Source organism: Euprymna scolopes, chromosome 6 (genome assembly GCF_053919585.1).
Source record: "Euprymna scolopes isolate OS-2025 chromosome 6, ASM5391958v1, whole genome shotgun sequence".
Taxonomy (NCBI): domain Eukaryota; kingdom Metazoa; phylum Mollusca; class Cephalopoda; order Sepiida; family Sepiolidae; genus Euprymna; species Euprymna scolopes.
The window spans coordinates 43,953,096-43,967,279 of NC_136487.1; the positions used below are offsets into that span (position 1 = coordinate 43,953,096).

General features: G+C 30.8%; 1 protein-coding gene across 4 annotated transcripts in view; it reads left to right on the top strand.

Annotated features, from left to right (window-relative positions):
- The window catches only part of LOC145277623 (uncharacterized), a 108,007-nt gene that overhangs the window by 24,075 nt on the left and 69,748 nt on the right, over positions 1–14,184 (top strand). For 2 of the 4 annotated variants that reach the window (XM_080129172.1, XM_080129173.1), the window contains exons 2-4: positions 2,886–2,983; positions 9,321–9,437; positions 11,542–11,682. In XM_080129172.1, the coding sequence (XP_079985298.1) occupies positions 2,886–2,983; positions 9,321–9,437; positions 11,542–11,682 (356 nt within the window). The remainder of the gene's footprint in view (positions 1–2,885; positions 2,984–9,320; positions 9,438–11,541; positions 11,683–14,184) is intronic. The other 2 variants (XM_080129176.1, XM_080129174.1) reach the window with 1 other exon arrangement.

Consider the following 14,184-nt stretch of genomic DNA (forward strand, 5'->3'; position numbering starts at 1 on the left):
GCATATGACATGACCTGACATAAAAGTGATATACATACATACATACATTTTCGCTTTTATATATATAGATGTGTGTTTTTACTAGGGGTTTTTAGTAAGAAGAGAAGATTTCCCCCCCAGACTTCAAGTTGGTGGTGGTAGAGCTAGTGGAATTTGCAAATATGTGTGAACACTCTGAAAACTTGGTAGGAAGAAAAAACAAAAAACAATTATTTTAGAGTGGAGGATTTATTTATATATGAATTTAATGTGAACTAATCTACCATTTCCATGCCCTTGTAGTGTTTTAAAGCAGTTAATTTATTTTTCTATGAGAGACAAATCATATGCATTCTTTTAGGAGGTGCGGGGTCTTTTTTAAGATGGTTGTATGATGAGGGGCTTGCCTCTCAGACTTAGGATTAGTGTTAGAGTTATGGAAGGGTTTTTATTTTGAAGTGGGTGCCATTCAGACTTAGGGTGGGTTAAAGGAGATTTTTTCGAGGTGGGACTTGTCACTCAGACTTAAGGTTAATGGCATGACAGGTTCAAGGATGGCACTTTTATAGAGTGGACTTGTTGCTTAGACCTAGATTTAGTTGTAGCGTAATTTTATATAATAATTTTTCAAATTGAAAAAATATCAAGAAAATTGCTCTAAAAGGTATGAATGGCCGGGAAAGGGGGTTCATTATACATTAAATTTATATGCAAAAATGGGGTTTGTATTACTGTACACATAGATTCGAAAAAGTTGTCAAAAATCAAATATATAACAAATAAATGTTATCAAAGGCAAGATAAGTTACTTTTCTACCAAACTGGATATATTTTTTGTGTTTTTATTCAATGTAACATGTTTATTCCGCTCGAAAACTATACAGTGTTTACCGATGTATTGGAAAATTCGAGATGGCGTCTGATTCTCTCTTTAACACGGTAAGTTTGGGAAAAGGTGTTATAAATAAAAAAACGGAAAAATACTGCTTAAAACTCGCTCAATATATGTTACCGTGACATAGGTTGACATATATTCGGCGGGTTTTTAATAGTATTTTGTATAGTTTTTTATTTATAACACCTTTTCCCAAACTTACCGTGTTAAAGAGAGAATCAGACGCCATCTTGAATTTTCCAATACATCGGTAAACACTGTATGTTTTTCCAGCTGAATAAACATGTTACATTGAATAAAAACACAAAAAATATATCCAGTTTGGCAGAAAAGTAACTTATCTTGCCTTTGATAACATTTATTTGTTATATATTTGTTTTTTGACAACTTTTTCGAATCTATGTGTACAGTAATACAAACCCCAAAAATGATTCCTCCTCTACTCTAAATTCTCAATTATTTTTGTTGTCATTTTTTTCTTTTTTTATCTACTAAGTTTTTTCTAGGGTATTCATACATAATTGCCTAAAAGTAGAATCTTATTTAGTTTTTAATTGGCAGCTATTAAGTTATTTATTACTATAATTAAGTTTGAGAGTTAAATATATTTGAAAATCAATATTTCTGGAATTAGGAAATCTATCATAACTTTAAAATTCACAGCAACATCATGTGATGTTACACTGCTTTCCTAACTGGTGTCAAACCAAAAAATACATCTAACACTGTAACATTTTCAATAACAAAAGTTTTTAAATGTATGTGACCGTGTTTATATGTGCTTGTCTGATGGCACCATTTTTCTTCATCGTTGCTGTTTCATTTGGTGGTGGCTTAGAAATAAGCGTTAATGATGAAAGAGTACACAAGGAGGCTTCATTGAGAATTTTCTTCAAAGCTTTATTTGGAAAGAATTGATGCAGGAGGGAGAGTAATGCTTCCTTAGCTAATTATTTAATCTTTAGCTTCCTAACTTACTGAAATGAGTGACACACACTGATTGACATCAAAGTAATATTCGTCTTAGATTACAAAGTTTTCTACATTATTAGCCGTGTCTTAATAGCATGGCTTCCATGGTGAGACTGACTTGAAAATCTTTGTTTCTCCCAGCCTGAAAAATGTAATGTCATTCGTCATATCACTTAGTTTTGTCTACAGCATTTGTCTTGCTGACTCAACTATGGGAACAGTTCCTTTTTGCAGGTCTGGGTTATTAGCATGCACCCAGTGTGGACGTTGTCAAAATTTACACTAGCTACCATAATTGCCCTTCATCCACGTAACCGGAAAACCTAATGGATTTCGTATTTGACAGCTTTAAGAATCCTATAGCACTCACAGCTTTAAAACATAAAAATCGAAAAATCAAACAAAATATCTTGAATTAATAAAGATAAATCCCTGAAATAAAAACGATTGACTTCATGCATGAGTAAATGATCTGCCTCATTGTTTCATTGTATGGACTCGTGTTCACTTAGCTAATAATTTCCTTAACTTCCTGACTGACTGAAATAAGTGACGTATACGGGCAATAGTATCGAAGTCACATTCACCTTAGATTACAAAGTTTTCTACATTATTGGCCCTGTCTTAATTGCACAGCTTCCACGATGAGACTAATTTGAGACCTTTGTTTCTCCCAGCTCAAAAAACCTATCATTTGTCATATCACTTACTGTTTTGTCTATCGCGTTTGACCTGCTGCCCTCTGCCTTAATTTTACATTACTCATTTCTAGGAATAATTCTGTTTTACAGATCTGGATTATTACCATGCATTCATTGTGACTCTTATCAAAATTCATACTACATAATTTAATTGATGTAGGATCCATAATATGGAGCAATAATTTTTTGTTGTTTAAACAAAATGTTTTTGTTTGTAAAAAAAAAAAAAAAAAAAAAAAAAAGCATCATATTTACCATTTGTTGATATTATATATGACTATGAGTGATTTATTTTTAATAGCTTTGAAACCACTTAAATCTTCCTTAATTCTGTCACGATACAATCAGCTGCGCTGCAAGCAAATTTGGGGAAATTGTATTTTGTTCCATTGAGCATGCAGGTGATGGAGACAGACCACAATGCAAAAAAGGAATTGTAAGTATGTTTTATTTTTTATTCAATGACAAATTTAATGTTAAAAGATTAATGTGGTTTGCTTGAAACATTGTCTTGATTTGGTGGCATTCATGCAGAATAGGTTGAGACAGCAACTCTCATAAAACAGACTACCATGAATGAATGCAGGCCATACATGATGATCTGCACTGATCAACATAATTATGAGCAGTCAGTTCTACCATAACACTGTAAATCTGTGGACCTGAGTTAGAATTTACATTGGCTTTAATAGTGTGTAACCACGTCTTTGGCTGGCCCTCTGGACATCTTCATCAATCTGGGAGTGGTTCTGGAACAAAGCATTGTCTAGTGCAAGGGTCTCCAAAGTTTTTTAAATGGAGGGGGGGGGGTGCATATATTTTTTTTAAGTTATGCAGGCTAAAATTTAAAAAAAAAATGGCTTGGACATGTTTTATATTGTTTTGCTCATTAGCTTTGATTTTAGTGAAACTGGTTCTCTAAAACGTTGTTCTTTTAATCATTTTCTGAACAAAAATAAAAACCACCACACTATTTTTACACATTTTTAATTGGTGCAACTTTACTATAGTGTGTCTTCTAAAAACTGCATGTCAGAGAAAAACATTATTATATACTTATGTATCATGCCAAAATTAGTATAAGTTCCAAAAATTACGAAAACTGGTCCAGTATAAAAATAATTATGAGTAAAAACAGAATTTTTCGAAGTTGCTGTTATTCACAGTAAATTAACACTTTAGCAGATCGAAATCAAGGGGAGATAACTGCATTATACTGATGACTATTTTTCAGATCGGCCATCTTGCTCCTTTTCAATTATATTGCACACTTTTTATAAAAATATTAGCTCTAGCACATCTTCTACTGGACAATTTTTCATAATTTTTTGAATTTATATTAATTTCGACATGACATGTAAGTACATAATAATGTTTTTCCCTGAAATGTCTTTGTTTGAAATTACATGATTACGTCGGACGACACATTAAAGTAAAGTTGCACTTTTAAATTTTTAAATTTCTCCTGAATATTTTTTACGTTTTATATAACTACCCTGTGGGTCGGATTAAAGACTTTGGTGGGCTGGATCTTGCCTGCGGGCGATAGTTTGGAGACTCCTGGTCTAGTGTGTACATGAAGGTAATTTATAGAAATCAATACAGTGCAGAGATGTAACAGATAGACACAAACTGAAACAAATGAGGACATATAACGGTAAAACAAGTTATACAGATTCACTTTTACTAATATAATAAATATGTATTTGTTTTATATACTTTTAATGTTGCGTTGTGTTCTTAACTTGTGTCGGTGGAGTCTGATGAAAGTTCCGTATCATATGATATTTCAGGAAAATTTCCTTTAAATTTATATGTGAAAAGGATCCTCACTTCTGTTCTAAATTCTAAATTATTTTTTTTTTTTTATTTTTTCTTCCACTAAAATACTTTCTGTATTAAAAAAAGTACACATATATATCATGTTACTAAAAAGTGAATCTGCATAGCTTGTTTCACTGTCATGTCTTAATTTGCTTCAGTTTATGTCAGTCCATTACATCTCTGAATTATATTGCCTTCTATAAATCACCTTTATATAAATCTAATGTTGACTTTTTATCTCAGATTTCTCTCTATTTATAATCTAGTAGTCTAACCTTTTTTTTTTTTTTACTTCATTGACTATTATATTTTCATTATGTTTCATTTATAGATATTTATTTGGCCATGAAGCTCTAATCTTAGACCAATTTTTGTAAAACATAAAAATCTAAGATGGCTGCCGCAATTTATAGTGGCGATAAAAATCCAAGATGGCTGCTGCCATTTTTAGTGGCAACCATATTGGATTTATTATTGTACCTATTTATAATGCCTCCCCACGGGACAGAGTTAGACACCAGGGTCGTTTTTTAACGTGGAGAAAAGGTACAAAAATAAAAATTGTCTCAGTCGTGAAGGATTTCTCCTCCACTGAAAGATAATGAGAAATGGAAGTGCTGCATCTGAGGAACAGATGCTACACTTTGATCTTCGCCAAAAGGCCTGTAGTAAAGGTTTCTTATTCAGAATTCCCCTATATTAAAAAAAAAAGTAAGAAAGAAAAACTTAATAAAACAAAAATTTTCATCTTCTACAAATTGCATAAATTCGTCAAGTAATTTTATTTTTATAAAAAAAAAATCATTTGTAAGCAATAACAGAAAGTTGTAGGTATTACAACATAAATCTTGCAAGTTTAAATTATTGAGTTATCTCGCCTTTTTTTAGATCGTTTTCAAAATGATGGGCAAGACAGCTGCTCTTCTGTTACTCATAATATTTTATTTCATTTAAAAATAAAACTACTTGATCAATTTGTGATTTTTGGAATGTGATATTTTTGTTTCATCACTAGTACATGCATTATGCAGATTTTTCTTTATTTTTGTTTTTTAATATAAGGAAATTCTCAACAAAACACAATGAATGAGAAATCTAACTTCAGCTATTATTCTCATCTTGTTATTTACATAATGTTTTGGACAACGTAACCTCCATCTTTTTTTTTCAAACTTGAATCTTTATGTCGAACTCCAGAACCGCTACAGAATTTTTAATTGGACACTTTATTTAATCCTGAAAGGTAGATTGTTCTTGCTCCACCAGCCATGATGGAGTAGTAGTGTTAATTTTGTTATTTTTAGTTATGCACAACTGTAGTAAATGTTCAATCAACAGAAGACTTTCATTTAAAACTGATTGTTTGTCAAAACCTTTAATGATGGCTTACATCATGTGGATGTTGCCGTACGAATTTTGGGAGATTATAATTAAACCTAATTTTGTTATTCAGCTGGAAATTCCATTTTGATGTCAACTTCCATGTTTTCTTGCTGAAAGAATTCAATGATAAAGAATCAAATATATTCTTAAGGTAATGGTGGCAATTGGTATCAGGGACAGGTAGCGATTAAAAAAAAAAAAATCATGTGTAAGCAATAAAAATGGTTTTATGATTTGGGTTTAAGATTATGACAGATGAATTTTATGGAGTTAAAGTCTATTTAGCATTACACATGAAACTTGAAGAAAAAAAAATTGTAAATATGTTAATCTTTTCAAGATGGTAGAATATCGTGCAGGGTGGGGGTTGGTAGATAGTGTAGTATATATTCGTTTGTTATATAAATAAAATATGTAACCAGAGGAAGCATAACTTGCTAATATAAACTAATCAATAAACTTTGTTGAATTATAAAAATCATTTGTTGATCATAAACTGATTCATAGAAAACAACATGTCATTTGATCTCTCATTCCAAAAGTTTGAATGCCTACTAAACACTATCCACAAATATCTAAGTTCTCTTTGTACAGTGATTTGTCAGGGCAACTTGGCGAGAGGATATTTTTCCTTACAAATAAACCCTGATTAATCATTCAAAATAACAATAGTATTTGCAGCCCAAATAAGATCTCACTATTGCTAACCCACACTGGCCTTTACAAGAAATGGTGCACCTTCTCCAAGTTACAGAATGAAGTTGGATACTCCACGAGACTAGATAAATTCTTGTACTAGAATCCAGTAAGTACAAGAGACTACAAGGGCATATTATGAAATACGGTTAATTGGGGAGAGGAAAATTGTTCTCAACTTCTTTATTAACTCAGTGTTTGAGAGTTAAAGCAGACATTTAATGGAATATTTGAATATCTATGTATCTCGTATAGAGATCAAGTGTTACATTCTTGATTTCTAAGAACTTTAACTGAAGTAAAATGAAAAATGAGAGAAAGTTTTAATATAAGTTTTTTTGTTTTTTTTTTCTCACCAAAGCTTTTTGCTTTCTCTCTCTCTCCTTGGAGATATTCTGCTCTTGAGAAATGGTTCTTGTATTAACACTTGATAACCTTTCACTTTTACCAGATTCCAAATGATAAACACTGACATTTTGGTATAAACAATTCCTCAGTAAACAACAATTTATTTCTTTGTGCTTTCAATGCTTTTTTTTTTTTCTTAGAAATTGTTCAGAATGCATGAATTTTCAAACCCTTGTATTTTGGGGACATTTTTATTCTTAACTAGCTGTACTTAACCGATGTTGCCCAGGAGTTTTTATACTTTAACTTTTTCTTGTTTTCTTTTTACTATGCTGCTGTGTTTTTTGTTTGTGTGGGTGTGTTTTTATTACCAAATTATTTTAAAAAATAAGATTTTCAAAATTAAATTCATCTAATACTGCATTATTTGATCATTAAATTATTCATTGAATCAAATTGTTGTGTCTTACATTCTACTTAGTAGATTTTTTTTTTTTTTTTTTTTACTCTTTTATTTGGGATCATGTCTAATAGAGGATCGTGGAGAGTTAAGTAGCAAGATGTTTGATCACATGACATTTAAGCTTCTGCATGTTATTACAGTCAGAGAATCAAGGAGGGAATTTCAAAACCTAGCAATCTGAGAAAAGAAGAAACTATTAGAGTAAAAGGCGTTTTCGGCATCGAAGGACCTCAACAGTAAAGGAGTGTGATTTTGCTGCTTGTTGAGTTGATCGGGAGTATATATGTCGAATGGGCACAAACGCTTTGAGTTTATCAAAGCACATTTCAAGTACTTGAAAACACACATGGACACAACATTGCAGCGATTATTCAGGAGTTTATATATATATATATATATATACTTTGCAAGGATGCGATAGATGTAAAAAAGTTTTGCTTGTTTCTTTTCCTTATAAAGGAAATGTTTTTCCATAATGTTTTATTGTTAAAGTGTTTTTTATTCAATAAGTCTGAAAAAAGGCTGTTCTTGTGAAAATTTTCAAACGACATAATGTTTGAATTTGTCCAAATGGTCTTGAAACAATTGTAGCTAACAATGTAATACACTTTTTGTTCCTATCAATCGATTCCTTGAAGTCTTGGTTTTTGTTAAAACAGTTTGAATGCTCAATTATGAAATATGATAATTTTGTAGCTTACAGTTTAAGTCATCTCTTTTTGGCTTAAAATTTATTGGTATATGAATGATTACTGAATTATATAAACCCAGTTATAATTCGTATATATATATATATATATATATATATATATATATATATATATATTACTATGGTGCTGTGCATTTTACTTGGGAGGGTCACTACTTATCAAGGCCCAGAGTTACGAGGGGTGTGCAATAAGTAATGCCCCTGACCCACTTCCAGTTGTCTGATCTAGCTGAAATGTTGCATGTGTAATGATTTATATCTCTACGGGTTATGTGGCAAATTACAGCTCTAAACTAATTGTGGTTTCTGTTTTACAGGTGTTTGAACTGAGTCAGGTGTGAAATGGAGCCTGTTGAATGTCGAGCAGTGATCCGGTTTTTGTATTTGAAAGAATGCACACCACAGGAGACTTTTGATGAAATGAAAGCAACTTATGGTGATAATGCCCCATCATATGACCTTGTAAAACACTGGCATCGTGAATTCAAACATGGCCGAAAGTCTGTGGAAACAGCTCCCAGACCTGGTCGCCCCCCCCCCTTCTGCTATTGATTAGGCATCTCACCGTAAAGTTGAAGCTGCCATTTTGGAAGATCAGCGCATTACTATTCGCCAAATATCTTGAATTGAAAGCCATGTTTAATTTCACAAGAGTTTTCGTACAAGTCCTGGATATGAAGAATTTTCAGTGGGTAGCTGTTCTGGGCAGGCCCTGGACTTTATAATTTTGTAGGCAAAGAGCAAAAGATCTTTCTTGTGTTGACATGGAAAATTATGTGCTGGAATGCTAAAAGATTCAATATTTTTAGGGAGTAATTCTGGTTTCTGATTGGTTGTTAGCAGAATGTGGTTCCATTTGATTCTTTAGTTCCTATTGCCAGTGTCTATAAGTAGAACCTTCCAACTTTTGGTGATCATACCCTTCTGTTTATATTAAAAGTATTGCAACAACCTATATAAAATGCTTTATAGGTATCTGAGTCTGACATAAAGATTCCCAAGTTTAAAAAGATGCATTTGAAAATGGTTGAAAATTACATCATCTGAACCATTGTCAAAATAATATTTAAGATGAGAATAGTAGCCCAAATTATCAAAATAATATTGTTTTTCTTTATTTAAAAACTTGTTTCATAGGAGAAATTATACATTTAATCAGTTAAAGAAGTCAGGAAGAATTTTCACTGATTGATGAGAGATATTTTGTGAAACTCTTAAACAATCATCAATCATTTTAGAAACAAAATTATTTTTTCATATTTGAAATCATTTTAACTTAGATCAGATATTTTCAAGAATGCTATTCAAAGTCAAGTTGTGAAAATTTAACATTTGTTTTGTTTTTGATAGGTTGGACATCGATGTGTTGACATTGGTGAAAAAGACCGATTATTGGTAACTGCTGGTCAAGACTCCAATCTTTATTTGTACAGCATGACCAGGTGCAAATTGTGGCAAATATTCAAGGTAAAATAAGAAACAATTTATAAACACGCTGAATTGAACTCTAGGATTATTATTAATTTTATTCTTCATCTTTCTGTCGCATGTCTGTTGCCATTTCACTTATGCCGACCACCAAAATTAGGGCGCCATTAATTGATCCCCTTTCCATGTATTAAGCAGCTTACCATGTGGATTTGGACCATCAACATCAATATGAGACACACTTTAGAGCAGAGGTTCTCAACCAGGCATAAATTTACCCCTGGGGGGGGGGTGAAAATTATCAATTATAGTCAGGGATAAATAATTGAAGTATGTGATAATTGAAAAATAATTATTTCTTTTCAGATTCTGTCATGTCTAAGAAATATAATACAAATTCATAATTATCTATTTAGAAAAGTTTTGATTTTCTTTATTTTTGTGATACGAGTTTATAATACTATTTTTATACGAAACTTAAAAGTTCTAAACAATAAAAAAGGTTCTTTTAACCTCGTTTTTTCGGTCACTATGATGGCTATGAATTTTTTGTATGGGAGTAGTGGGTACATAGAGAAATACCTAACGTCGAGGGATGGGGAGTCAATGATGGAGGAAAGTTTGAGCATGGCTGCTTTAGAGCATTTTTGATGATAGTGGACGGCATGGCCATACTAGTTGAGATGTTGTGTTTTCATGGAAGTTGGTAGAGTGAGAATGGCAGTTTTCTTAATCTGATGCACTACAGTCAGCCATTCTGACATTGACCATGTTTCACAACCATACAACAATATGAGTCAGACATACTGCCACTCTCACATTCAACAGCATACTTGCATTTTGTAAAATTGTTGACAGCATTTTTGATGATAGTGGACGGCATGGCCATACTAGTTGAGGTGTTGTGTTTTCATGGAAGTTATTAGAGTGAGAATGGCAGTTTTCTTAATCTGATGCACTACAGTCATGTTTCACAACCATACAACCACTCTCACATTCAACGGCATACCTTCATTTTGTAAAATTGTTGACAGCTGCTTGAAGACCCTCCATGTGGCAGATATACGTCATCTTATAGTCGTGTCAGTTGCCCACAAATAAAAGAAAATTTCTTTAATTATAAAAACTTGCTAATGCTTTAACTGACTACCAATTCTTTATCCCCAGCAGAATATCTCAATGGTGGTTCGTCACATAAATAACTGAAGTTTTGTTGACTTATTACATGTAGTCAGCTCAATTTCTCTTCTTTGCTGTCATCAAAAATTTTAGTTGTCTCAATTAAAAAAGATGGCAAATCAGAATATAACTCCATCATCCTGACTTCCTGTTTAGAAAAATCTCTAAACAAGATGGTGACCAATGGAAATCAGTCACTTGTGTATTTTAAGTTAAGAAATAATAATACCAGAAAATGTTTTGTCACTGCAAATTTAAAATTGTAATTTTGTTGTAATTGTATTTAAAATTGTATTTTTATTGTAATTTTTTTTAACAAAAAAGTTTGTAATAATTTGTTTACAAAAATGAATAATTAAATGTTTTAATTTTTTTAATAAAAAATAAAATATCTTTGTGTGATAAAAATTAATGTTTAAACAAGTAGTTTATGTTTTGACAAAAATAAAGAATCAAATAGTTTTCTTTATTTTTTTTAAATATGAAATTTTTATTGTTTATGATGAAATATTTATTATTTTAAATAATTGTTTCAACAATTAGTGTATATTTTTTTAACAAAAATAACCAAATAGTTTGTTTTTTTTAGTTTTTTTTTATAAATATATTAAAATATGTATTTTTATTCTATGAAACTATCAAATGTTATCTATTCCACTCATCATTTTTAAGCCTTTTATATTATCGTTCATCATCCAACTAATAATCTCACTAACGATTATAATTCGTCTTGGTAAGTGGTGAATCATTAGTATAAATATATTTAAAAAAAAAAGTATTTCAGATTCCTTTTGATCTGACTTGATAATGTTTGATTGTTTCACTCTCTGTTTAAACATTTCAACTTCAACTTTAAATCATTTTGTTGTAAATTTATAAGATTTTTCTGAGTGTTTTTATGAACTAATAATAAAATGACGTTTTATTTGAGTTCTATATATGTAAGGATATTTTTCCTTTCCAGGGTCATAATGGAAGTATAACAGCGGCTGTATTCAATTCAACGAGTAGCCATATTGCTTCGGGTTCTGATAAAGGGGAGATAATTTTGAGCAACATTGCAACCAAAGAATCCACTGCTCCATTATTGGCGCCTCGGGTACAAGTAAGTAACAGTTTCTCCTACAACGTTTATATCTTTTCATATTTTTTTTTTCATATAAACATTTCACTGGTTTCTCTTGGAAGATTTTTTTCTATCTTTCATTGCTTCTTGATTCTAGTTGGTTTTTTTTTTTTTTTTTTTTTTTTGTTTTAATGACCATTTTCAAAGCAACAATAACAACAACCCGGAATACATTTTTTCAAATCTCCGTGTGTCTAACACATGATGCCTACAAAATCAGAAAACCGCACAGCTTCCATGACTTTCTGAACAAATTTTGCTGAAAAGTGCTCTATAGGTAAATTTAGTTGACCTTTGACAACTAAATATTTCCATTTACTAGCCAAATAGAAAAGTTATTAGCCAAACCAATGTGATTTTTTGGAATATCTTTGTTCTATGACAAGTATGCGCATCATAAAGATTTTTCTGTATTTTATTTTAAATAAGTATAATTCTAAATATGCACTGAATTTTATGTTAAGATTTGATGTTATAAACATTAAAATTTCTTCAGGTGTTTTTTTTTTTTAATCTTTGCTAAAAACAGAGTATATATTCTATTAAACCTTTTGTTGTTTAAATAATTTGACTTTGTTTTATTTTTAAAAAAATAAAGATTGAAAAAACATTTTACACTCAGTAATGAGCTTTTAAAGATTGTCGTTGAAAAAAAAAACAATCACCAAAAGATGAACGTTTTATTATTTCTAGTCGCCACTTGGAACAATCCCTTGCAAATGTGACTGTTTCACTTGCAACGTAAAGCCCTGCTAAAGTGTGGAACAAATGTGGCAACTCCAATTAGTTACCCTCTTTCTTTCTCCAGTTCATTTTGATACGCTCTTTTTGCCACTTCCCAAAGCTAGCTAGTTTTGTCGGGAACAAGTTAACTCAAAATATTTTCAAATAATAAAACTTGTTTCAAACTCTAAAAGTAACAAGTTTATGTCAAAGTAGTAAGTTAAAAACTTCTATAAAACAAACAACCAAAAGACACATAGACTTCACCAGCCAGCTGCTACACAGAAAGGCTTCTGAACATGCACTCAACAAACCCACTTTCCTGTGCCTTTGACTGGGGTCAAAAGTGTGAGGCAAGATGTAAAAGGAAATAACTCAATGACTCGTGTACCAGCTTTCATCAATTCCTGCACATCTATACACACACTAACAAGAATTAGGTAAATCAACACACATACATACATAATGACACACTGTCAAATACTCATATACGTATATTGCTTATATACGCATATTCACACTGTTAATATATTGATCGACACATTTCTAAGCCTTGTGACTACTAACTAAACTTTCTTTACTAAATGCATTTTTGTGTTATGATCATTTTCATGATTGAAAGTAACTTTTATATTATCTGTTGTATAAAAATGTTTTGTTGTAAAATTTTGTTATTCTAAATTTTTCCATTTACAAAATTCTGTTTGTTTTTACTTTCTAACTGATGATCCTTCTATTCTCTTGTTTCATTTTATTTCGATTTTCGGTTATAGTCAGCTAACATACTTTCTAACTTCTGACATAGCGCTGCCGAAAGCAGTGGCAAGACAAATCAGTTCCTTCGCTTTTTTTCTCTCACGCCTATACCACCCTTCTTCATGTATTCTTTTGTTTTTGTTTTTTTTAATTTAATTTTTTCCGATTGTTCTTTTTTTTTATTCAATAATCATTGAAAAGATTTTTCGGTTCTATTTTAAGTTTTATTTTTTTAAGGAATTATTAAAAACACTTTTAAAAATCTTTTGGGAATGTATATTGGATACATTTATTTTTTATGATGTTTGAAATTTTGTTATTTTGATTTCAATAATCTTATTTTTATAAACATATTTATTACAGTGTAATCCGGATATAAGATACTCGAATATAAGAAAAACGGATATAAAAGAAATTTTGTTATTTTGATTTCAATAATCTTATTTTTATAAACATATTTATTACAGTGTAATCCGGATATAAGATACTCGAATATAAGAAAAACGGATATAAAAGAAATTATCTCTGGTCTCAAATTAGAGCCTGTGTTAATGTACAAAATAACCCGGATATAAGAGAGCTGTAGGGACTGTGTTAATGTACAGTGTAACCCAGATATAAGAGAGCTGTAGGGACTGGAGACAAAGTCTCCTATATTCGGGGATTATTAATAAATGCAAATAAAAAAAACTTATTTTAAAAATTAAAGAAAAAAAATTTATTTTTATAATTTCATAAACATATTTCTTATAAAATTTCAAATAAGATAACAATGTTTATTTTTTAAATTTTGTTATTAAAAGTGCAAAAAGACTAATTGGTTTATTTTAAATGTATAATTTTGTTAATTTTTTATTGAATACTTTTCAGTGTCATTTTCTTGCATTTTATTTCAATAAACCACTTCACAATAAAAATACTGAAGAACAATAAAAGTGAAGGAACTGATTTGTCACCACTTCCAGTAGCACTATGCCGAAAATTAGGAAGTATGTTAGCTGA